At 39.4% G+C, this 25,110-nt stretch overlaps 1 protein-coding gene across 1 annotated transcript in view; it reads left to right on the top strand.

Moving 5' to 3' along the window:
* LOC115224728 (nuclear pore complex protein DDB_G0274915) overlaps positions 1-25,110 on the top strand; it is a 43,284-nt gene that overhangs the window by 13,368 nt on the left and 4,806 nt on the right. Inside the window, exons 2-12 of the mRNA XM_029795600.2 lie at positions 1,597-1,806; positions 3,530-3,604; positions 3,828-3,893; positions 5,720-6,050; positions 6,856-6,974; positions 8,821-8,911; positions 11,612-11,710; positions 14,193-14,337; positions 16,953-17,303; positions 18,470-20,592; positions 23,123-23,654. Coding sequence (XP_029651460.1) covers positions 1,597-1,806; positions 3,530-3,604; positions 3,828-3,893; positions 5,720-6,050; positions 6,856-6,974; positions 8,821-8,911; positions 11,612-11,710; positions 14,193-14,337; positions 16,953-17,303; positions 18,470-20,592; positions 23,123-23,654 — 4,142 coding nt within the window. The remainder of the gene's footprint in view (positions 1-1,596; positions 1,807-3,529; positions 3,605-3,827; positions 3,894-5,719; positions 6,051-6,855; positions 6,975-8,820; positions 8,912-11,611; positions 11,711-14,192; positions 14,338-16,952; positions 17,304-18,469; positions 20,593-23,122; positions 23,655-25,110) is intronic.

Genomic DNA, 25,110 nt, shown 5'->3' with positions numbered 1-25,110 from the left:
TGTTTTTGAAAATTAGGGTAATTAACCTTTAAACAATGGACATCATCATTTGATGTTTCATTAAAGTACAGCAGACATCAATTGCTCTTTCAAAAATTTTACATGGATACAGCCATCATGAAAGGAAAGTGAACATTGCACAGCATATTCGATAAGGAGAATGTAAATTTTATTGTGCAAGCAACTAACAATTATTATAGTTTTTGTACTTATAGGTGCAGGAGTAGCTGTGTGGTAAGTAGCTTGCTTGTCAACCACATGGTTCCAAGTTCAGTCCCACTGCATGGCACCTTGGGCAAGTGTCTTCTACTATAGCCTTGGGTTGACCAAAGCCTTGTGAGTGAATTTAGTAAATGGAAACTGAAAGAAGCCCACCATATATATATATATATATGTATGTATGTTTGTGTGTCTGTGTTTGTCCCCCCAACATCGCTTGACAACCGATGCTGGTGTGTTTACGTTCCCGTAACTTAGCAGTTCAGCGAAAGAGACCGATAGAATAAGTACTAGGCTTACAAAGAATAAGTCCTGGGGTTGATTTGTTCGACTAAAAGCAGTGCTTCAGCATGGCCGCAGTCAAATGACTGAAACAAATAAAAGAATTTAAAGTAAAAATAAGTATAAAAATTACCCTTAACCCTCTAGCACTCAAACTACTCTGTCAGATTTAATATTTATTTATTCACATTGTTTAGAATTAATCATGCATTGCTTTGTAGCTTTACAGTTTCAATGTGATTGTATATTTTTACAATGACATTATAGGGTAGACGTGAGGCCAAATCTAGCCAGATTGAACATCAAACAGGTATATTTTGATTGAATATGGCCAGTTTAAATGCTGAAGATATTTTTCGATTTTTGTTCTTTTAGCACATATATTCATGCAGCCCTTTCCTGCCATTTAATGGTTAAAAGGTGCATTTATTGTACTTTTGCTCCCAGTATCTTATAAAATTTTTCACTACTCATTTTGAGAAATGCTGGTGGAATCAAACAAATTAAGCTTTATGGGTGTCAGTGGTTTTGTTCTCGGCTCTTGTAGTGCTAATCAGATGAGAATTAAATCTTTCTCTACTTCTCAGACGATTTTGTACCCTTAGCCAACAGATAAGTGAATTGAAGCAATATAGAATCAACTGAACTGCATTCTGCATGTAACTAAAAGAAAGTTGAGAGATGTAATCTCAAGACCTGTATCTTCTATTGGTCTCTTTTGCTGAAACGCTAACTTATTGGGATGTAAACATACTAACACCAGTTGTCAAACGGTGGTGGGTGACAAATACATATGCAAAAACACAAGCACACACACACACATACACAATGGGCTTCTTTCAGTTTCTGTCTTCCAAATCCACGCACAAGGCTTTTGTTGGCCTAAGACTATAGTAGAAGACACTTGCCCAAGGTACCACACAATGGGATTGAACCCAGAGCCATGTACATCGGGAGCAAACTTCTTATGACGCAGCCATGCCTGTGCCTATGTATGTTAGCATTCCAAATCATTTCTACTCGGTCAGTTATCTAAGCCTTTGCTAATATCAAATATGCATTTTATTTAATAATCTGAATTATTATCTTCTACAGGCCAGTAATAAGTCCAGTTGGTTTCACCCCTCATGCCTTGCAACGACCAGAAGTCTGTTACCCTTCCAGAAGTGTACCAGGTGTCCTACCACTTGTCAATCTAGAAAAGAAAATCAAGATTCCACTTCTTGAGACAAATGTGAACAAATTACGGAGTCCAGTGACTGTTCGAATTGCACCACCTGAAACTGGAGCCATCCACAGTCCAAAGTTAGTATTAGTTTTAAATATTATTATTATTACTTCCACCTTAGCAAAGGCAGAGGTATTGTTTTCAGTCATGTTTGTTTGTTTGTTTGTCCGTGGACAAGATATCTCAAGAACCGCTAGATGGATTCGGATGAAACTTTCAGGGATGTTTGGCCTCATGACTGGCACAAACTGATTAGATTTTGAGATCGATCAGGTACCAAACAAGGATTCTGGATTATTTTTTTGTTTTTTTTACTTAATTTTTGCGAGTGGCTGGGTTCATTTTTAGTATCCTCGTTTGTGAGAGCAGTTGAGTTTATTTCCGATATTCTCATTTCAAAAATCATCTCTGGTTCATCGTTGAAGGGATGTTGGTGTTGCCTTGGTGGAGGTTCATGCTCTCTGAACTCTTGTCATAAATGCTTTTTAAATTTTTTTTTTTAAAGCCAAAATGATGCAAGTTAGGAGAAATAGGGGTTGCAACCTTTGTCACATGGCCAGCAATTTTAGAAGAAGTGATAAGCCAGTTATATTGACCCCAGTGTTCAACTGGGACTTATTTCATTGACCTCCAAATGGATGGAAGGCAAAGTTGGATGCAGCAGAATTTGAATTCAAAACATAAAGAGCCAGAAGAAATACTGCTGAGCATTTTGTCTGACTTGCTAACGATTCTGTCAGCTATTAGTAATAATGCGTGGAGGCGCAATGGCCTAGTGGTTAGGGCAGCGAACTCGCGGTTGTAGGATCGCGGTTTCGATTCCCAGACCAGGCGTTGTAAGTGTTTATTGAACGAAAACACCTAAAGCTCCTTGAGGCTCCGGCAGCGGGTAGTGGCAATCCTTGCTGTACTCTTTCGCCCCAACTTTCTTTCACTCTTTCTTCTGTTGGCCTGCTCGCTTAGCCAGCGGGGTGGCATCATTTGAAGGCTAAAACAATGCGAAGCGCATTGTGACCAGCGATGTGTAGCAACATCTGATAGCCTGGTCGATCACGGTGGTGATTAGTAATAATGCATATCAATAGTTTTTTTTTACTCTGTATTTCAATATTTTGGGGTTCTTGTGAGCTAACTTCTTTGTTCTGTAGTGTATGTATGCACCATTTCTCCGAAGATTTTCTGAGAAAGGAGTCCTAACTCCAAAATATTGAAATGCCAGCTAAAAGTACAAACCATCAACTTGTATTATTTCTTACAGCCTGCATAGTTTTGGCTTCATAAAAATAAATCAAAAACATTTATCTATATCAGACAATGCTTCATGCAAACTATACTATGTAAAATCTGTGCTTTTGTATGGCTCTGAAACATGGAGAGCCAGCTGCAGCAACTACAAGAAGATCCAGACTTTCATCAACAAATGTCTGTCAGATCCTCCATCTGAAGTGGTTCGACAGAGTGCCAAACACTGACCTGTGGGAAAGGGCCAACCAGGAGCCCATACCTGTTCAGATTAGATGAAGGAAAGAACCCGCAGGGGAAAAGGAAGCTAGGATGCCCGAAGCAGACATGGAAGTGAAGCATTTTGGACGAGCTCAGGACTACCGGCCTGACATGGGAAGCAGCCAAGAAACACACCAATGACTGCAAAAAGTGGAAAACAACTGTTGAGGCGCTATGCTCCACAAGGGGAAAAAAGGATTAAGGAAAGAAGATATTACTGTATTAGTTTTTTTTTTTTTTTTTATGTCACTATTGACCTTCCAGCAATTATTTTTCAAATCTATTTATGTCATGTAGGTTTACCTCTCTGAAACATGATATACCAACTGCAACTAGTCCTGGAGATGTCTTGAGTGCTCTACGAGAAGGCAGGTTAGTTTATTTTGCTTATTCATGCATATATTTATTGTCAATCGATGAGATTTCTTCAGTTCTTAATTTTGGTAATCCACAAGGCATGTTGACCCGACATGACTGATTTCATTACAAAAATAAAGAAAAAAAATAAAAATGCCTGTGTAAGGATTTGTAGTACCTTTGCCATGTTATAGTACCTCCCGTCTGCATAACCATTAAATAATTGCTTATATTGCAGCCGAAAACGGGCCAACAATGAGGAGGAGTCGGTGATCATGATTAACAGTATGAATGCTAAAAGGCGGTAAGCAATTCTGAAAATATTCTTCCAATATAAAACTTTTTTGTTACCTTTATGTGGTCACTTGACTAGCTAGAAATAACAATGAATTCTCCCTCAAATCACACCTCACTGTCATTAAAAAAGTGAAAAGCATTTGTGCCGGTGGCACATAAAAAGCACCATTCAAGCGTGATCGTTACCAGTGTTGCCTTACTGGCACTTGTGCTGGTGGCACGTGAAAAAACATTCAAGCGAGGTTGTTGCCAGTACCACCTGACTGGCCCCCATGCTTAAGGGTCATAAATACATTATATCAGTAGATAGACTAAAAAAGACCTTCATAGAGAAAACTGTCCCTGTTCACATTGCAGACGACACACATACAGCATTACAAACACGGCCTGCACACCCACCTTCACATTCCATGACTACCATTGGGATTGATCAGGATTCTGGATCATTTTTCTGGCTTTTTCACTTAATTTTTGAGAGCAGTGGAGTTTATTTCAGATATTCTCATTTCAAAAATCATCTTAAGTTTAAGACAAATCACCTTGTGATGTCTTTTTTTTTTTATGGTGTTGTACATTCTGAATTCAAATCCTGCTAAGATCCTTGTTCCATTGAGAATAAAATGAAGTACCAATGATTTATTAATAGTTTCTAATTCAACTTGTTCCCCACCAAAGGATTCTGTTTGGAAACTTTACCAAGAAGATTGTCTTGACAACATTTGAAAATATGAGTGGTTGATAAATTTGTTAAGTCTTTCTTCAGATTCATTACCCCCACCCCTATGATCCCACGCTCTTCCCATGTGTTTTAGCTTGGACAGAGTTTGTGCTTCATTAGGATTGAGTTTTACTTCATTATGTATACAGATTATATGAAGAGGAAGCTTCTGTTAGTGTCCTGCAGATCCAATAGACTGTGCCCACTTTATTATTTCAACCTCTCTCTCTCTCTCCTTCTTCTTCATTGCTTAGAAAATATTTTAACCATGTAGCATTCTAATTACTCTGTCACATGTAATATTCATTCGTGTTGTTTTGAATTAATCATGCGTTATCTTGTAGCTTCAAGATTTTGTTGGTGTGAATGTTTACTTTTAGAATGACACTGTAGAGTTGGTGTGAGAGGCTGGATCTGGCAAGTTTGAACATAAAGCAGGTAGAATATTTAGGCCGGATTAGGCTGGCTTCAATGCCAAAGGGTTAAAATGCACGATTGTCAGAATGTGATTGTAAACTTCCAGCAAACCAAACCTGGAATGCAGGTTCAATTCTCACCTGGCCCATTACTCTTTACTTCTGCATACATTTTCTGGCTGAGATTAAAAAAAAAGAAGTCTGAACATGTGTTAGTTCACTTTTTCTTACAACCAGGTAAAGATGAAGCCTTGATTGATATCTCAACAATTCTGCAAAGTATTTCAGGTTTATGGAACCTTAATGCTCCATTTTACAGGCCTCATTGTTGCTCACTACCTGTCTATCTTTATCGTGTGCCTAGAGTAGAAAAAATTATAATATGGAATGTCCAAACAACATTTTGACCAGTAATATTGGTTTTAAATTTTGGCACAAGGCCAGGCTTTTCCAGGGAGGAGTTAAGTTGATTACTTCAACCCCAGTATCCAACTGGTACTTGTTTTATTGACCCTGAAAGAATGAAAGGCAAAGCTGGCTTCAGCGGAGTATTTTGACCTCACTACCTTTCTACCTTTCCGTTGTTTTGTTCTGCCTTTCTTTCTTTCACTCTTACTCTGTCTGTTTGTCTTGTTCTCTCTCTCTCTCTCTCGTTAGCAAACTTTTTTGTCTATCTGTCTCTCTCTTATTCTGTTTCAGGCGTCAAGAAAGTAACCATTCTACTGCTTCATCTTCCTCATCTATACCGTCGCTCTCCGATTTCCTTCCGGATCTGGCCCTGTGCAACTTCTCACCAAACTACATGTCCCCTGACACCGCACGCTACATGTCATCACCAGCTGTTTCAGCAGCCATGTCCATTGACGAAAGTGGCAGTGGTGGTGGTGGCAGCAGCAAGCGTCCAGCAGCCCATTGTGTTCATTCTCCAAATTCAGAAGGGTCACCAAATCTAAAACGTTCCCGTTACAGATCCAAAAATAACCCTATTCTAAGTTCACTGAGTTCGAGTCACCGGTACATGAAACGGCAGGTGAGTTAAATCTCAGGATTTTTGTTTGGTCTGTAATTTCTTTTACTGTTTCCTTCCCCCGCCCATCCTCTTTATTACACACACACACTCCTGTCTGTCTGGCTCTAAAGAAGTAGTATGGAAGACGAGAGTGAAAGGAATTGCAACAGGCATGTTCATCTCCAGGCTGGAGCTAATCGACTTTTTCGTTTTCCACGTGAAACGGAAAATAAGGTAGGAGAAGAAATGCCTGTCGCAAAGTGTGTTTCGTAAAAGATGGAAGTCTGTAGCAAGTATGTTGTGAGTGAAAGAACCTGTTTAAACGAGAATGTAAAAAAGGAGAAAGCAAAGACTTCAGTGTGAGTATGTGGTTTGTGGGATCGAACTTGTCCTCTGCTTCATTTTTTTGTAAATCACTCATTTTCATTGAATTGTATATATTTTAATTGTTTGTTTATTCATACGTTTCGTCTCATTCAATACCCTGACCCCAATGTTTGTTTTGTCTTTCCTCGTATCGTCCCCTCTTTTTCTCAACCTTATGGTGAATAAAGAAATTCTCTCTCTCTCTCTCTCTCTCTATCCGTCTGTCTGGCTCTCCGTCTCTCTCTCTCTCTCTATCCGTCTGTCTGGCTCTCCGTCTCTCTCTCTCTCTCTATCCGTCTGTCTGGCTCTCCGTCTCTCTCTCCTTGTCTAGTTATTTCCCTTCTGTACTCTTTGTATTAAACACACACTCCTCTGTCTGTGTCTGTTTCTCAATCTGTCTCTTTGTATGTACCTGAGATACACCTTTGCTGAGAAGAAAAATAATTCTTTGTATTTGCAGAAAGAAATTCGAAAGCGCAAGCTTTCTGACTCAGCTGATGATGGTTCCTTCCAGCATCTGAGACAATCTAAGGAAAACTATGAAGACATCTCTGAACTAGAAACAGAGAAACCTCTCGGGTATGTTTTTATTTCTCTTTCATTCTTCTCTCAACAGAATTTAATCTCAATAGATCAGTGATTCTCAATCATTTTGTGTCTGTGGATCCCTTTGATTCCTTTTTTACTTGGTTGGACCCTCATAGCCATTCAATATTTCAAAAAAGTGTTAAAACTTTTTTGTGTATTGAAGAAGTACAACTAATTTATTGTGCATGAATTTTAACAACAAAATCTTGTATGGACACCAAAGGATCATGTAGACCACTACTGTGGACAGAGGAAACCCATGTTATAGCTCCAGGTGAGTCCTGAGTGAGCAAATGCATACTCCATCTCTGACTTATGCGTACCTTTTCCTTTTTTGGACACTAAAACTCTGCTTGCGAAGACCTGTTGAGGCAAGTGAAATCAATCAAAAGCAAAATCAAATTCGATGACTGGTTTCCATGCTAGCAGGGTGCAAAGAGCACCATATGAGCGTGATCATTGACAGAGAGGCTAACCGGCTTCCGTGCCAGTGGCACTTAGAGGCCACCATTCGAGCGTGATCATTACCAGCGTCGCCTTAATGGCACTTGTGCCCATGCTAGTAGGGTGCCAAAAGCACGATCCAAGCGTGATCGTTGCCAGAGCAGCCAACTGGCTTCCATGCCAGTGGCACATAAAAGGGCACCATTCGAGCTTGATCATTACCAACATCGCCTTACTGGCACCTGTGCTGGTGGCATGTGTTAAAGGATTCGAGCAAGGTCGATGCCAGTACCATCTGACTGGCCCCCGTGCCGGTGGTACGTAAAAAGCACCCACTACACTCTCAGAGTGGTTGGTGTTAGGAAGGGCATCCAGCTGTAGAAACTCTGCCAAATCAAGATTGGAGCCTGGTGCAGCCATCTGGTTCACCAGGCCTCAGTCAAAATCGTCCAACCCATGTAGGGTGCCAAGAGCGGACATTAAACGATGATGATGATGACCATCTTGTCTACTTGGATACCTAGAATTACAATAATGAATGTTTTTTGGTTTTGTAACAAAGTGATATTAACATTTAAGTGTTCAAGGATGTGTTTCTGCCATTTGTCTGGGATGAGAGAGAGAAATGAAAATAAGATATGCCCTGTCACTTCTTCTCCACCATTATTTCTCTCTTCCCAGCTGGGGTAGCCATGTACCCCCTCTATTGCAAGATACCTATTTCTGTCCCCCGTCATACTCTAACCTCTCATCACCTGGTACAAGGTCAATAATACTCCCCTCACAGTTGAAGGGTCTTGTTTTGCAAGTTAAATGGTGACCTCAGTGGTACACTCTGTAAAGTGGTTGGCATTGGGAAGGGGTATCCAATTGTAGAAACCATAGCAATGTACACAGTAGAACATGGCAGTCTTTTTGGGTTTGCCAGTGTGGACAACAGACATTAAATGATGATGATGGTGGTGGTGGCAGTGGTTCGCATTTGGTAAGTTTAAGAAACAAGCCTACTAAGCTGAGGGTTACTGGTTCAGATCCTGCCAACAGCTCTGCAATGTCACTGGTGCATACTTTTCACTCTCAACAGCTTAATTCACTGAAATTGTTGATAGTTACCATAGAGTGGAAAAGTTTCTGTGACCAACAGAGGATATTGTGTATTATTCAAGTGGTACTTCACTTCAGTTTGTTGTACTGAGATGAAATTACAGCTGTTCAATGGAGTCAACAGAAAAAAAAGGAATAAAATACAACAAAAAATTAAAATGTGTAATGAATCACTTTGTTTGTTTTATTGGGTGTGTTGGTCTTTTTGTGTATTTAAAATGAATCTGTATATAAAGGATGTAACAGTTGATCTATTTCTCTCTCTCTCTTTTATGCTTTTACATTGTAGCAAAGTTATGAAACCAAGCCTGGACATATCAGGGAAAGAAGACAGTCTTGTAGACACCTCATCAGAGAAACTACCTGAACACACACCTCAGGTAACCCCAAAACTCTGTTATAAATTCTAAGACCTCTTAATACTCATTCTGCTGGTATTTTATTCAATTTTATGGAATATCCACATTTAACCCTTCAGCATTTAAACTGACCATATCCAACCAAAATATTCTACCTGATTTTTTTTTTTTCAAACTGGTTAGCTCCATCCTCTCATACCTACCCTACAATGTCAGTCTAAAAATAAACAATCATATCAAAGTTTCAAAACTAGAATAGGATAAATACAAACTAATGTGAATAAATAAGCATTACCTTTGACATTAGCTTGCGATAACTATTAATATCCAGTACTACTGCTGTAGTCTCCTTTAGAGAGACTTAGAAATAATAATATTTCTATTGCTTATATGTATGTGTGGAGGCACATGGCTTAGTGGTTAGCACAGCGGACTCGCGTTCAAGAGATCACAGGTTCAAATCTCAGACCGGGGATTTGGTGTTTTCCATGTGTGTGAATTGTTGATATATATTATTTATTTATGTATGTGTGTGTGTATGTATATGTTTGTGTGTGTGTGTGTATACATTTTTATGTATAAAATGAATATAGACAGTAGTGTGCAATGTTTTACCAAAAAGGAAAACTATAATTGTCCCTACATATGACTAGGGTGTTAGAAACACCTACATTACTAGAAATAAAAGCTAAAATGCTCTTATCTTCCAATTAGCAATATAAACATAAGTGCTTATGCAATATTTTGTGTTCTAACACAACATCCACTTTTAAGTGGGGTTAAATATTAAATATTACCTTTTGTTATTAACACTGCTTCTATCATAATTATATATATATATACACATATATGATGATGATATATATATAACAATTGCAGCGTGGAAGGTGTTTATAAGCCATTTAAGAAACACACAAAAGCCGTTCGATTCACTTCAACATTTAAGTTTAATTTGTCAAAATATTTTCATCATTTTAAGACTGTGACCTGTTCACTAACAAAAATCTGTGCAGCACGGATTTTTGTCAGTGAACAGGTCGCAGTCTTAAAATGATGAAAATATTTTGACAAATTAAACTTAAATGTTGAAGTGAATCGAACGGCTTTTGTGTGTTTCTTAAATGGCTTATAAACACCTTCCACGCTGCAATTGTTTTCGTTTCAGCACACAATCTCAGATCAAATCACTTGCTATGCAGGTACATCTCTGATATATATATATATATATATTATATATATATATATATATATATATTATATATATATATACGTTTGTTCCTTCTTGAGCCACGCCTGGCTCATAAGGGCTGGTTTTCTGGTTTCCTTGGCATATAGGTTCCCCACCTGGACGGGATGCTGGTCCATCACAGGTGAGCTGCTAGATCCAGGAGGAAAAAGTGAGAGAAAATTATGGCGAAAGAGTCGCCAAGGAAACTGGCCCTATGAGCCAGGTGTGGCTCAAGAAGGAACAAACAATAATTGTGACAGTTTGATAGAAGCAGAAGAGCAGTGCACTAAATTTCTTAGAGCAGCCAGTCTCATTTAGAATCCTACTTGCACTGTAAACACAATTTAGGCAGAAAGCATTTTAATTATTCATGCTTCCCCAAGTTAGTGTGCGTTTAAATCGAAACGGACACCTTAAGTATGGCTTCTTTTGAGCAACAATGGAAACTGTGCTCTTGTACAGCTGCACTACATGCACTAGAAAGATAACTAGATGGAACATGCATGAGACATCTGAGAGAAGCATTTAGCATCAAATAGAAGTGCTATACAACAGAGTGGTTGGCGTTAGGAAGGGCATCCAACTGTAGAGACTTTGCCAGATCAAATTGGAGCCTGGTGCAGCCTTTTGGCTTGCCAGCCCTCAGTCAAACAGTCCAACCTATGCCAGCATGGAAAGTGGGTGTTAAATGATGATGATAATACTTGGTTCTTTATGGTAATCTTCCAAGAGTTACCACTACTATAGTGGAAATAAGACAGATTCTGTTGACCCTGCTTTTGTAGCAACAAGGAAGTAGTGAGTTAAATACTGATGTAGGAACCAATACATGAGAAGCGACCCAGGTGGCTTGTCCTGCCAAGCCATTTATTAACCAATTGGTTGCAGACTCCGGAGCTACTAAAGAGTGACCTATCAAGAACAATGCAAGGGAGAGAATTTTGGAAACAAGTGGTTGATAGGTGGTTGGGTCTGCACACAACCTGGCATGTGGGTAGGTATTCTCTTGTGGTGCTGTTGCTGTTGAGCGAACGGTCTTTGTCCCAGAGCTCGCAAGATGGAAGAAGTCCGAAACATGGCCCTTTGCTATTCGTAAGACCCGCAGAAGAGAAAGCAGGTCAACCCCCGACACCGAAAGCATCGACAGATGGAGGAATGCGCATCCAGGCTCAGCGGTTGCATAGGAAGTCAGGGGCAAGAAACAGGAAGAAAGACTGAGAGAAAGTTGGGGCAAAAGAGTACAACAGGGGTCGCCACCAGCCCCTGCTGGAGCCTCGTGAAGCTTTAGATGTTTTCGCTCAATATACACACACAATGCCCGGTCTTGGAATCGAAACCGCGATCCTCCGACCGCGAGTTTTGTGGTGCTTCATGCCACATGAGGTGCAGTCCTTATTGGGAGTCAGTATGAGGGATTAAATTTATTTTTATAATTGTTCATTAAATTTTACTCTAATTTTTTTTTTTTTTTTTTTTGGTTTTTGTTTTGTTAGTTAACAAGTAACATAAGTTCTGGGGAAAATAAAACTGCAGCAGATCTCCCTAGGAGGAAGCTTTTAAGTTTTACCACACCAGGTGTTAATTTGGACAAAGTAAGTACATTTTCATATCTATTTTCAATGTTTAGTTTCATTTTCCTCACCTGTGGCATCAACTAGATTGGCAAATTTGGAAGTGTGTGTCTCCTTGTCTTGACATTGTGATATTTGTAAAATGATTACACTGTGTAACAAAATATTTGTCTTTGGTCAGAAAGTGTTATTTCCTATTTGCCTCAATCTAGAAATCAAAGGAAATCACTACTGTTCTTTTCAAACTTTGCTTTTGTTACCTGGAAATATAATGGAAAGTAGGTCAGTTTTGAAGCTGACCTACTTTCCATTATATTTCAGATTCAGTGCTGAGTTGCTGAATCAGAAATATCATTATAGCAAATATTCTGCTCAATACCACAGATTTGCTTGTCAGTTGCTTGACTATATGACCACTTAAGCAAACTGGTGGCTGACAATATGTGCATCTTTGATCATGAACAGTAGTGGGGGAGCATCATAGCCATGTGTTGAGAAGTAGTCTTTGGGGTTTGAATAAATGTAACAAAAGTAAATTTCGAAGGAAATATTAACCATTTTTCATACTTTCTAGGGGTTAATAAATTGGAAATAACATTTGCTACCCAAGGACAAAAGTCATGTTACACAGTGTAATCACTGTCATACTGTATCATTCATGTCCAATCTTCTGTGTGAACATATTCTGCCATGAGGAAATATTACCTTACTTGGAAATAGGTGTGGGCTGGCAATAAGAAAGGCATCTAGTTTTAGAACTGTCTCAACAAATCCCATCTGATCCATGCAAATGTGGGGAAATTTATGTTAAAATAATTATTGAAAAAATGATGCGCATGTTCATCGTTTAACGTCCGTTTTCCATGCTAGCACAGGTTGGATGGTTCGACCGGGGTCTGGGAAGCCAGGAGGCTGCACCAGGCTCCAGCCTGATCTGGCAGTGTTTCTACAGCTGGATGCCCTTCCTAATGCCAACCACTCCGTGAGTGTAGTGGGTGCTTTTTACGTGCCAGGGGAGGCTGGCAGCGGCCATGAAAGCCAGTCATATATTATAAAACCAGATTATTTAATAAAACTGCCCTCAACCTCAGTTATAGCCTTGATGTAATCACTATGACATGTGGTTGATACAAAGCTAAATATTAAACCTTTACTATTTACATTTGTCTATTGAAATTAATATTTATTCATTTAGTTTTGAATTAATCCTGCATTATCTTGTAGCTTTGAGATTTTGATGAGGTAACTGTTAACTTTTAGAATGACATTGTAGGGCTGGTGTGAAAGGCTAAATCTGGACAGTTTGAATGTAAAATAGCTCAAATATTTTGGCCAGCTGCGACTGGTTTAGATGCTAAAGGTTTAATGGACCTCGTTTTAGAGGAATTCAGAGTTCAAAGATGTTCATCTCCATTTCTGCAAATAAACAGTTTTTGACTGATTAGTGATGGGGTTTGACTGCATGGCAGAATAATTACTATTGCACAGTAGAAGTTGGTCTCAGCCATACAAAACAAAACTTCCCCAGTTTGAATGAAATTACGAACTTTTCTGGTGGAACACACAAACACTCCCTCCCTCCCTCTCTCTCTCTCTCTCTCACACAAACACACACATGCATGCACGCTCACAAACACTCATTCATGCACTCCTGCATGTGTACACAGTCATATGTACATATGTTCATTTCTGTGAATTAAGCAGGACACACTTTTGTTTGATGTACAGATTAACAAGTGTGTGTGTATAGGTAGCTACACACACACACATGCACAGACACACATAGTAAACATGAATGGCATTTAAAATTTATGGCAGTTCTGATACAATTTTATTTGGTTTAGTTGTAAAAGATTACATCTTAATATCCAATCCACCCTCATCAGGTAAGATTTCACGCAGTAAAGCTGGACATAGACAACATTTGTTGGGCTACATATGTGTGTGTGTGTGTGTGTGTGTACAATATCTGTTGCAGTATAAAGTTTATTGAACACTTTTATGTTTTTATAGCATGTAATAAGCAAAAACTACATGCTTATATATATATACATATATACATACATACATACATACATATATATATATACTCAATCCGAGGGGAGGCAATGTGAGCAGCAACTAAAGGAACATTACAAAATCCACAGAAAGATCAAACAAATACATATATTCCTATATTTATTTATATCTACAGAACATATAAAGTCTGACGTTTAAAAATATAATAATATATAAATATATAAACATCATATAAAATATATAAATATATAAGAATCGGTGTTGCACATATAACACATTGAATTTACGCTTAAAATCATAAAACATTTGGTAAAAATTTGTTAAATTAAAAATTTAGATTAATAAGTGAATACAGCTCATTTGAGCACTACAATTCCTGTCTGTTATATATTTTGAGTGTTGTTGTCACTAACGATCTCAAGATATAACTTTGTATTTTGTAATTTATATATACTCATGCATATAACGTTTGAATATTTCATAGCTATCGTATGCTAATGTTTACGCAACCAAGCAAGACTATGAGAACGACCGCAAAGCTGAACAGGAGAGGGTTGAAAAGATGCTGGATAGTATTGCCAATGACAAGGCTTCGAATACAGACAAAGACCTCATGATTGCAAAGACAGGTGAGGGTTTGCGTTGTTTTCTTAAACCATTTCCTCATAGCAAAATTGCATTGAAAAGATTCTGTTTTGTTGTTTGTTGTCTGTTTTCTCTGTTTTGGTAACTTAGCCACAAGAGAGAGGGTAGTGCCCATCTCCTTCACAAAAGATCTCTAGGAGTGGGAGGAATGGAGGCTTGCAGACACTTCTGATTGGTTGGTCAAGTTGGAACCAGCACATCAAGTTATCTACTAACTGGACATTTTGATTGGAGCAACATGAAGTAAAGTGTCTTGTTCAAGGACACAACATGCTGATGGGTATCAAACTTATGACCTTAGGATTGTGAGCTAAATATCTAACCACTTAGCTTTGTGTTTTTCATGTATATTAGTTAAGGACTCATGAAATTACATCTGTTGTAGACAGCTAGGCTGGCCTCTTCAAGATACATATTATAATAATAATAATGAAATTATTGTATACAGTGCTCAGGTGTACCACAACTTGTCAGAAAGTGCGTATAAAGTATATGCAGTAATGTACAAATGTCTGGAAAGTGAACAATGTATGAGTCAGATACATGCTTGTGTGTGTATGGAGGGGACAAAATCAGGTATTTTGTACTTGGTCTTTAAAATAATTATTTCTATTCTAGGCACAAGGCCTTAAATTTTTTTTTTTTTGCGGGGAAGGGGGATAATCAATTACATCGACATCCCCCCCCTCCCAGTGTTTTGACCTCAGCGGAATTTGAACTCAGAACATAATGGCAGGTGAAATACCGCTAAACATTTCGCCTGGCATGCAAACAATTCTTTTCTATTCTAGACACAAGGCCTGAAATTTTTGGTGAGGGGGTCAGTTGATTAGATCAGCTCCAGTATGCAACTGGTACTTAATTTATCGACTCTTAAAGGATGAAAGGCAAAATTGATCTCAGAACGTTACAGCAGATGAAATACCACTAAGCCTTTTGCCTGGCATGCTAACAATTCTATCCTACTCTAGATACAAAGTGCAAAATTTTGGGGGAGGGGGCAGGGCCAGTCGATTAGATTGACCCCAGTATGCAACTGGTGCTTAATTTATTGACCTCAAAAGGATGAAAGGCAAAGTTGACCTCAGCAGAATTTGAACTCTGAACATAAAGACAAACAAAATACTGCTGAGCATTTCGCCCGACATGCTAATGTTTCTTATTTCTTTATTGCCCACAAGGGGCTAAACATAGAGGGGACAAACAAGGACAGAAAGGGATTAAGTCGATTACATCGACCCCAGTGTGTAACTGGTACTTAATTTATCGACCGCCAAAAGGATGAAAGACAACGTCAACCATGGCAGAATTTGAACTCAGAACGCGATGGCAGATGAAATGCTGCTAAGCATTTTTCCCAGCGTGCTAACGTTTCTGCCAGCTCACTACCTTTGGTCTTTAAAATAAAGTTATCCTTTTGTCTTTTCTATTGATTTAAGGTGATTCTGTCTTCTTTGGTGTACAAGCACTGATTCGCTTTGTCTCCAGACTGTCATCATCGTTTTACATCCGCTCTTGGCACCCTACATGGGTTGGACGATTTTGACTGAGGGCTGGTGAACCAGATGGCTGCACCAGGCTCCAATCTTGATTTGGCATTTTCTACAGCTGGATGCCCTTCCTAATGCCAACCACTCCGAGAGTGTAATGGGTGCTTTTTACGTGCCACCGGCATGGGAGCCAGTCAGATGGTACTGGCAACGACCTTGCTCGAATCTGTTTACACATGCCACCAGCACAGGTGCCAGTAAGGCGACATTGGTAACGATCACGCTCAAATGGTGCCCTTTTATGTGCCACTGGCACGGAAGCCAGTTGGCTGCTCTGGCAACGATCACGCTCGGATGGTGCTCTTGGCACCCTACTAGCACAGACACTGTGTAAATAAATAATTTTTTTTCACCTGAAGCTAACTTTATTCCTTTAATTTTCCCCAACAGACTCAATAAGTTTTGTAGACAGAGACTAAGTTTTCAAAATTCTCAGGCTTTGCATTTAATGTCTTTTATTTGTTTCAATCATTAGACTGTGGCCATGCTGGAACACTGCTTTGAAGAATTTTTAATCAAATGAATCGACCCCAGTACTTGCTTATTCTATCAGTCTTTTTTGGCTGAACTTCTGAGTCTCAAAGTTACAGGAACATAAACACACCAACACTAGTTGTCAAGCAGTGGTAGGGGACAAACAAAGGCGCACACACATACTCACATGACGGGCTTCTTTCAGTTTCCATCTACTAAATCCTCTCATGAAGCTTTGGTCAGCTCAGGGATATAGCAGAAGATACTTACCCAAGGTGCCATGCAGTGGGACTGAACCCGGATTCTTGTGGTTGAGAAGCAACATTCTTACTACACAGCCACTCCTGCATTTGTCTTGGCATTTTTGTTGTTTTCATTTCTTTGCATTTTATTAACTTTTTGTTTTAGTTTTTTGGTGGTGGGGCAGGGTCCATTTTATGATTGTACTTACAGGGTTTGGTTACTGAAGGGTCCTTCACCTAAAACTGAACTGAAAATGTGTACAAAGCATCTTCCTCAGTAAAGTTCTTTTTTTTTTCTTTTTTTTTTTTTTCTTTTTCTTTTTTTTTTTGTAGGCATTGAGATCTCTAAAAACTTAATTTCTACTACGAAATCTCTGGAAACTTCTACCAGCAAATCCTCAACGGATGTCAGCCAAACAACTGCAACCACTTCTGGTTCTTTGTCTCTGTCTTCACCATCAACCCTTCTCTCATCAGCTGCAGCAGCAGCAACAACAACAACATCCACTACAGCAGCCTGGTCTGTAACAGCATCATTGTCGCCCAAGTCCATAGCAACTACTACAACTCTCACTTCATCATCATCAGAACAGCCTACCCGCCTCACATCCAACACTACATCAGTCAATTCCATGATCACACCCCTACCTTCATTATCAACATCAGCTTATCCAAAGGCTTCAGGTCAGTATTTCTATATTTCATGTTATTTCATTCACCTTAACACTTTGTTCTACACTTTTGAAAAATTTCCTAGTAGGGAATTAACTTTTTTGTTATCTTCCTTCTGTTGAAGTAAACTGCTTATGTTTCAATTAATGCCATGTATTGAGTTCCTAATCAATATATAACGAATGCTGTACATTTGTTTAAATAATTAAAAACTGCCAATTTATTGTTGTTGACAAAATATGGCAGATATTGAATTCATCTCAATAGACATCATTAATTGGTTGAAATTGCTGAAATGCAAGAAATTAAAGAACAAATAGCTTACAAACTACAGAATTTTCTCAAGAACGCCAAGAGAAAAAGATGTTTTATGTAACACACTACCAGCATACAAAGTTTAAAAGTGTTTAGTTACATAGAAATTATTTTAAAAATCTGCCAGTCAAAGTGAAAAGATCCCACAATTGATTCCATCACTACAGGGTCATGGCTGATGTTTTTTACTCCTTCTCATACGTTCAGCTGTTGGTTGTGCTTCCACTATGGCAAGATAGAAATTTGCAGTTTACAGCTATTTGATCCTTGTTCCTATATCCATGCTTATGAAGTAAGCAAATTACAAAACTTGACAGAAAATGATTTAGTAAAATGACTGTTGTTTTTAAACTGGTGTTTGGAATTTAAATTAATGTGGAATTCTGAGGGAAGATTTTAATTAAGATGGGTTTAAATTTAGTAAGCTTGTATCATAGAATCAAGGGTGGTGTGATATGGATTAGGATCAAAAGAAGGGTGAACCGTGATATGGCAAGGGATTACTGTATATCAGAAGGCTAGTTTAAGCCTTTGGAATTCAGATTATTCTGTCAAATGTAATGTTTATTTATTCACATTGTTTTGAATCTTGTAGCTTTAAGATTTCAATAATGTGATTGTTTATTTTTAGAATAGCATCGTAGGGTTGGTGTAAGAGACTGGATTTGGCCAGTTTGAGCATTAAACAAGAAGAATATTTTGGCTAGATATGGCCAGTTCAAATGCTAAAGAGTAATGCTAAAGTTGTACCCAGGCCATACACACGTATTTGTTAGGTTATATCTAATTGAATTCTGTTGTTCGTTTTATTTTTGATGTAAATGCCACTTAAAATATATATTTTGTTTCGTCCTTCAAAACAGATGCCAAACTCACAGCGCCATCATCATCACCATCATCATTGCCATCGTCATCATCATCACCAGTCTCACAAATCCAGATGAAAAGCAATTTTCAATTCAACTCAAAAGTGACGAGTCCTTCAAGTTCAACAACAGCAGCTGCAGCAGCACAGCCTAATGTATCTGTAACTGCTCCCCAACTGAGCACAACTTGTACAACTGTTAGCAGTTCCAGCCTTCCAGGAACCAGTTCGAATTCTGGTTTTCAATTTATTCTTGTCTCATCCAGTCCAAATGCTACAACTGCACCTACAGGATCTTTTCCTGCTCACATCAGCTCCCCATTTAGTGCAACCAGTACCTCTCTGAGTGTGCCGCCTGTTTCCCCAGCTTCTTCTCCGTTGTCGACTACATTAGCCACCACTACTACTGATGCCATCAAATCTCCATCATCTTCCACTTCTGCCCCTTCAACTGCAGGTTTTTCAGTCAGTCCTAAAACAAGCTTTGCGTTTCCTACGGCCGCTGGAAATCCTTTTGGTGCAGGTACTTCCATCATGAGCTCAGCTGCAACAACCCCAACGGCTGCACAGAAAGTAGATGCAACAAATACATCGCCTGCCAGTTTCCCGTCTTTTAAACCAGACGCCAGTGCGAGTACTGGCCCAAATGTCATCTCAACCACAGCAACAAGTACATCAGGATTATTCGTATTTGGAAATACTCCAGCCAACCAGAATGAGCCAACCAGCAACACCGCAACTGCATCTTCTGCTGCATTTGGAGCACCAAACACCACCCCTGCCAAATTTGTTTTTAATGCATCCTCTAATACTACCACCATTACTAGCACTACTACTACTGCCACTACTACAACAGCTGCCTTTGGGGGGTTCTCATTACCCTTTGGAACCTCCTCTTCTACTGCTGCTCCTGTCTTTGGAGCCTCCACCTCTACCACTGCTCCTGTCTTTGGAGCCGCCACCTCTACCGCTGCTCCTGTCTTTGGAGCCGTCACCTCTACCACTGCTCCTGTCTTTGGAGCCTCCACCTCTACCGCTGCTCCTGTCTTTGGAGCCGCCACCTCTACCACTGCTCCTGTCTTTGGAGCCTCTACTTCTACTGCTGCTCCTGTCTTTGGAGCTTCCACTTCTGCCGCTGCCCCTGTCTTTGGAGCCTCCACTTCTTCCACTGCTCCTGTCTTTGGAGCCTCCACTTCTACCACTACTCCCGTCTTTGGAGCCTCCTCTTCTACAGCTACTCCCGTCTTTGGAGCCTCCACTTCTACCACTACTCCCGTCTTTGGAGCCTCCACTTCTACAACTACTCCTGTCTTTGGAGCTTCCACATCTGCTGCTCCTTCTATCTTTGGAGCTTCCACTTCTACCGCTGCCCCTGTTTTTGGAGCTGCTTCTTCTACCACTACTCCTGTCTTTGGATCATCTACTACCTCTGCACCTATCTTTGGTACTTCTACAACCAAAGCTTCACAAGTATTTGGTGCTTCCTCTTCTGCAGCTGCCCCTATTTTTGGCTCTCCGTCAACTGCTACTTCATCTGGTTTAGGTACATCTACATCATCTATCTTTGGGGCTTCCACCTCCTTACCTGCACCTGTTTTCAGAGTTCCTTCTTCTACCGTATCCTCCATCTTTGGGGCTTCAAGCACTACCACAGCAACACCGGCAGCAACCAACACCACAGCCACAACTGCTGCAGGAGCACCGTCTTCAAATTCTATCTTTAAGGTACCTCAAACGGCTGCAGCAGCATCACCAATCTTTGGTGGCTCTAGCATCGCCAGCACTGCTGCTGTCTTTGCTGCACCAGCTACAGCACTGAACATCTTCAGCACACCTACAGCCACTGCAAGCTCTGCGTTTGGTGCACCCAGCATGGCTGCATCTACAAAGACGCTTGCCTCGACAACCAAACCTGCTGCTGCAGCTATATTCTCGAACCCTTCCACATTTGGCAGCTTCAAAGATGCATCTCAAACAGGCCAGGCTCAAGCCGCTGCCCCTTCGGCCACTACAAATGTTTTTGGCTCTAGTACTTCTAGCCCATCTGCTGGGTTTAATTTTGCTCTTAACAATTCCACAAGTAAACCTGCTTCGAGTATATTTGGCTCAGCTAATGCACAGGTAATTACTAATGACTCGCTATTCTATATTTTTGAGATGAAGAATTATGTACATTATTTACAATGGATAGATAGGTATCCTCACTTGTTTCTTGTTACCACATTTCGGCTGATGTACTTTCCAACCTTTATCAGGCCTTCTGATAGGTTTTCGAACACAACCTTTTATTTTGACTAATTCTTTTTTGCTGATGTTTATTTTTTTTCTGTTTATATTATTTTTCCCAAGTCCTTACCTGAGATTGAACTCAGAATTGGAATAGTAGCTCGCACTCTTACACACTACACTATATGAATCTGTAGGCAATTCTGGAGTGAACTTTTGGGCTTATAAACCTAATATTTTATCTTTTCTTAATACCAGTTCCCATATTACAAACCCCCAAATTCACTCTATAATTGGCAATGGGCATATAATATAGTGGATAAGAAAGCAGGCTACTACTCAGATTCTGAGTTCAATCCCAAGCAGGGACATGGGAAAATAATAACAACAGAAAAAAATAGCATCAGCTAAAAAGAATACCTTAGGAATGAGAACAGAGTACCCCATTAGTCAAATAAAGGGTTGGGTTCGAAATTCCACCAGAACACCTGATGAAGGCTAGAGAGCACATCGGCCAAAACTTTGTGGTAACAACAAGCAAGGTGAGGACACCTGTCCGTCCATTGTAAATAATAATCCCTCACTCTTTGAACCTTGATTTTATTTTTGTTTTGTTTTGTTTGTTTTTTTTTTCATTTTATAGCATTGACCTTTTAGCATTCATATTACTCTGTCAAATGTAGTAGTAGTAGTAGGTGGGGGGCAGCAAGCTGACAGAATCGTTAGCATACCAGCTAAAATGCTTAGCAGCATTCTATCCTGTCTTTATGTTCTGAGTTTAAATTCTGCTGAGATCGACTTTGCCTCTCATCATTTCAGGGGCTAATAAAATAAGTATTAGTAGAGTACTGGGGTCAATGTAATCGAATATCCCACCCCAACCAAATTTCAGACCTTGTGCTTGTAGTAGAAAGGGTTATTATTATTAGTATTAGTATTATTATTATCATTATTATTATTATTGCTGCTGCCAGGTTCCAACCTAGGTTGCAGCAATAAAGTCCACCCTCCACACTTCTCAGTCCATTGCTGCCTTGAAGGCCTGGATATATTTCAGGCCAGTGTTTGCAATGAAATTGTTGATGTGTGATGACGTTTTCCTCTTCTTACACCACCATGAAGTAGGTTCCACAAGGGTCATTTGGATGCTTCCCGTTAAGGGTGAGCACACAGTGACCAGATTAGTCACAGCTGTCTTTACCTGATCGTCTCACTAACTTTCAGCAGGTCTCCATAAAGGCATTCGTTTGTCATATGTTGCTGCTACTTTGCATTTAGGGCCATTCGTAGAAACACCAGCTGCTAAAATAGGACTGCGCACAAATGTCAGGAAAACTGAATACATTTCTTTCAACCAATCAAGTGATGCTTTGAGTCATTCCAAATTGAATGTTGCTGAAGACTTCTAGTACTAAAGTGGTTGGGTGAGCAATTCGGGAGCAGACATCAAGATCAGGAAGGCACAAGCATTGACAGCCTGTCACAAGCTAAAGAATGTCTGAAACTCCAAATTGTCCAAACAATTCAAAATCAAGCTGTTTATTGCAACTGTCATATCGGTGCTGTGGACATTGATTAAGAAATTATCCAAAGACAAGTCCTACTTGAAACATTAGTATCTACTTTTGCTCCCTGCTCATAAGTTTACTCTACTTCATGGATTCAAAACCTCATCTGTGGTAAAAAAAAAAAAATAGTCAATTTATCATGAAGGCCTTTATGCTAATTGAAGAAGTGGCATATGGTTAAATGTCCATCTTTTTCAACATCTTTTGTTTCTGCAAAAGGGTCGTCCATAACATAACAAACTATTATACATGCTACATTAGCCACTTTGGGTTCTTGTTCATGGCAAGGCCAACAGCTGCCCTAAATTTAATATTCCATCAGGTTAACTCCTCGACAAATTGTGAAATGTAAGGTTTCTTTGCATGTTGAGTCTCTTTCTCCGTTCTAAGTTCATTTCTTCCTGCTAGGAATGGTCTCCTTATTGTTTTCGTCTCTCCAGAATCAATAAAATAGTTCCAGTTAATATTTAGGAAAACGGGGGTAAATGTGGTGAGCTGGTAGGCTCATTAGCACACAGGGCAAAAGGCTTAGCGGCATTTTGTCCAACTTCACAGTCCGAGTTCAAATTCCTCCGAGGTCAACTTTACCTTTCATCTTTTTGGGGTCGATGAAATAAGTACCAGGGTTGATGTGATCAGCTTACTCCTTCCCCAGAAATTGTTGGCTTTTTGCCAAAATCTGAAACCAATATTTAGATGAGGTGGTGGTGTGTGGGGAAGGATGCATTTAATTCTATTGATTATATCTGCTTTTGCCTTATCTAAAGACAACTGTTGTTTCATAAAGATGTACTTGTTTATAGAAATGTTTTTGAGTGATTTTTATTTTTGTTTTTTCATTTTTTAATTCAAAATAGTCTCCAGCACCAGCTGTCATCTTTGGCAGTAGTGGACAACAACAACAACAGCAGCAGCAGCAGCAAAAGCCTGACCAGAAGTTTAATTTCACTCTCAATTCCAACAGTGGAAGTCAAGTTCCTTTTGGGAATCAACCAACTCCTTTTAGATCTGGGTTTGAAAGCAAACCTAGCATCTTCAGTGGCCAGCCGGGTGCTGCAGAATCGACTGCCGTCAAACCCCCAGCTATTTTTGGTCAAGTGCCTATCACCACTGCTGCCACTGGACCTGCTGCAAGCATGGCAAAGCCATTGTTTGGGCCACTCAGTACTCCTGGGTTTGCAGCAACACCCAATGCTCAGTCTGGTGGTAACCCGGCCATGTTCGGTGGGCAAGCTGCTACAGCAACTGCCACAACAAAACCAGCTGATGGAGCTAATGCCCAAAATACAAAAATATTCACTTTTGGTAAGACTCCAAGCACCCAGTCTGGTACTAGCCAAGGTTATGACTTCAGTGCTTCCATGGCAGGGACTTCGCAGTTTAATTTTGGTAAGTAGATGCTGTTTAACTCTTTAGAATCCAGATTACTCTGTCCAGTGTAATTCTTATTTATTCCCATTGTTTTGAATTAATTGTGTATTGTCTTGTAGCTTTGAGATTTTGATGATGTGATTGTTTATTCTTAGAATGACATTGTAGTGTATGTGTGACATGCCTGATCTGGCAAGTTTGAACAAAAAAAACAAGAAGACTATTTGGACTGGATGTGGCTGGTTTAAATGTTAAATGGTTTCGATGGTTGAGGGAGAGAATTAGTATGTAGGGTTTTGTAAAGGGTGTTGTAAAAATACAATATAGATGTCCCCAAACATTTTTAAAAGCTCGTGCCTTCTCCATGCCACCAATGTTGACCAAGGGAAAGGCAAAGGCCAATACAGCCTGGCACCAGTGATATTGCAACTCAGAACTAGAGCAACGTGAAATGAAATGTCTTGCTCAAGAAAACAACACACAGCCCAGTCCGGGAATCAAACTCACAACCTCACAATTATAAGCCTGACACTCTGACCACTGAGCCATGTGGTGTGATACTACTGTAAAATCACATGTCAACAGGGATATAATTTCTTTCTCTGTTCTTGTAAACAACTTCAGGCTTTTACCTGTCTTTGTTTAGACATTTCTGATAACAGCTGTCATTTAGCTGGGAAGTTTAGCTCTCTTATTGCAATTTAAGTGCTTCAAGTAACCCTGCCAATATTACTTTCTCTTTGTGACAACATCTTCGTAAACATATCAAGTTAGCTTTTACAAGAGAATTTCTTGCTAATTCTTAACCCTTTCGTTACCAACCCGGCTGAAACCGGCTCTAGCACTGAGTACAAATGTCTTGTTTTCATAAGTTTTGAATTGAAATCTTCCACCAAACCTTAGTCACAATTTATGTTCCTAACACTAGCTTAATGATAACCAAGTTATTTTACTAAATTCTGTGTTATATTTAAAGTAATTGAAAGAAACACAAAGCATCTCAAAATAAATAGAGTAATGAAAGGGTTAAGAAAATGCATTTAATCATGACAATGCCATTTTAAATGAGAAGGTTTACATTTTTAGTATTTATAGCCCATGTTTTGTTAGTGGAATGCGGCTTTTCAGAAACATAATCCATGCTATCATGAAAAAAAAATGATAATAAACGGAAATGATGTCAGTAGCATTGATATTTTCTATTTAGGCTCAGGCATGGCTGTGTAGTAAGAAGTTTGCTTTCCAACTATATGGTTGTTGGTTCAAACCTGCTGCATGCCACCTTAGAAAAGTGTCTTCCATTTTAGCCTAAGTCAACAAAAGCTTTGTGAGTGGATTTGGTGGATGGAAACTGAAAGAAACCTGTCATATATACACATGGCGTTGTTGCAGAATTCCTGGCTTTGAGTAAAAAAAAATCAAGGAGGATCAGTTAATTATGATCTTATTCATCATATTCCCCTCTCAGATTCAC

Source organism: Octopus sinensis, linkage group LG26 (genome assembly GCF_006345805.1).
Source record: "Octopus sinensis linkage group LG26, ASM634580v1, whole genome shotgun sequence".
NCBI classification, from domain to species: Eukaryota; Metazoa; Mollusca; class Cephalopoda; order Octopoda; family Octopodidae; genus Octopus; species Octopus sinensis.
Note: the sequence above shows the minus strand (reverse complement) of the source record. Positions and strands in the feature narration are given on the sequence as shown.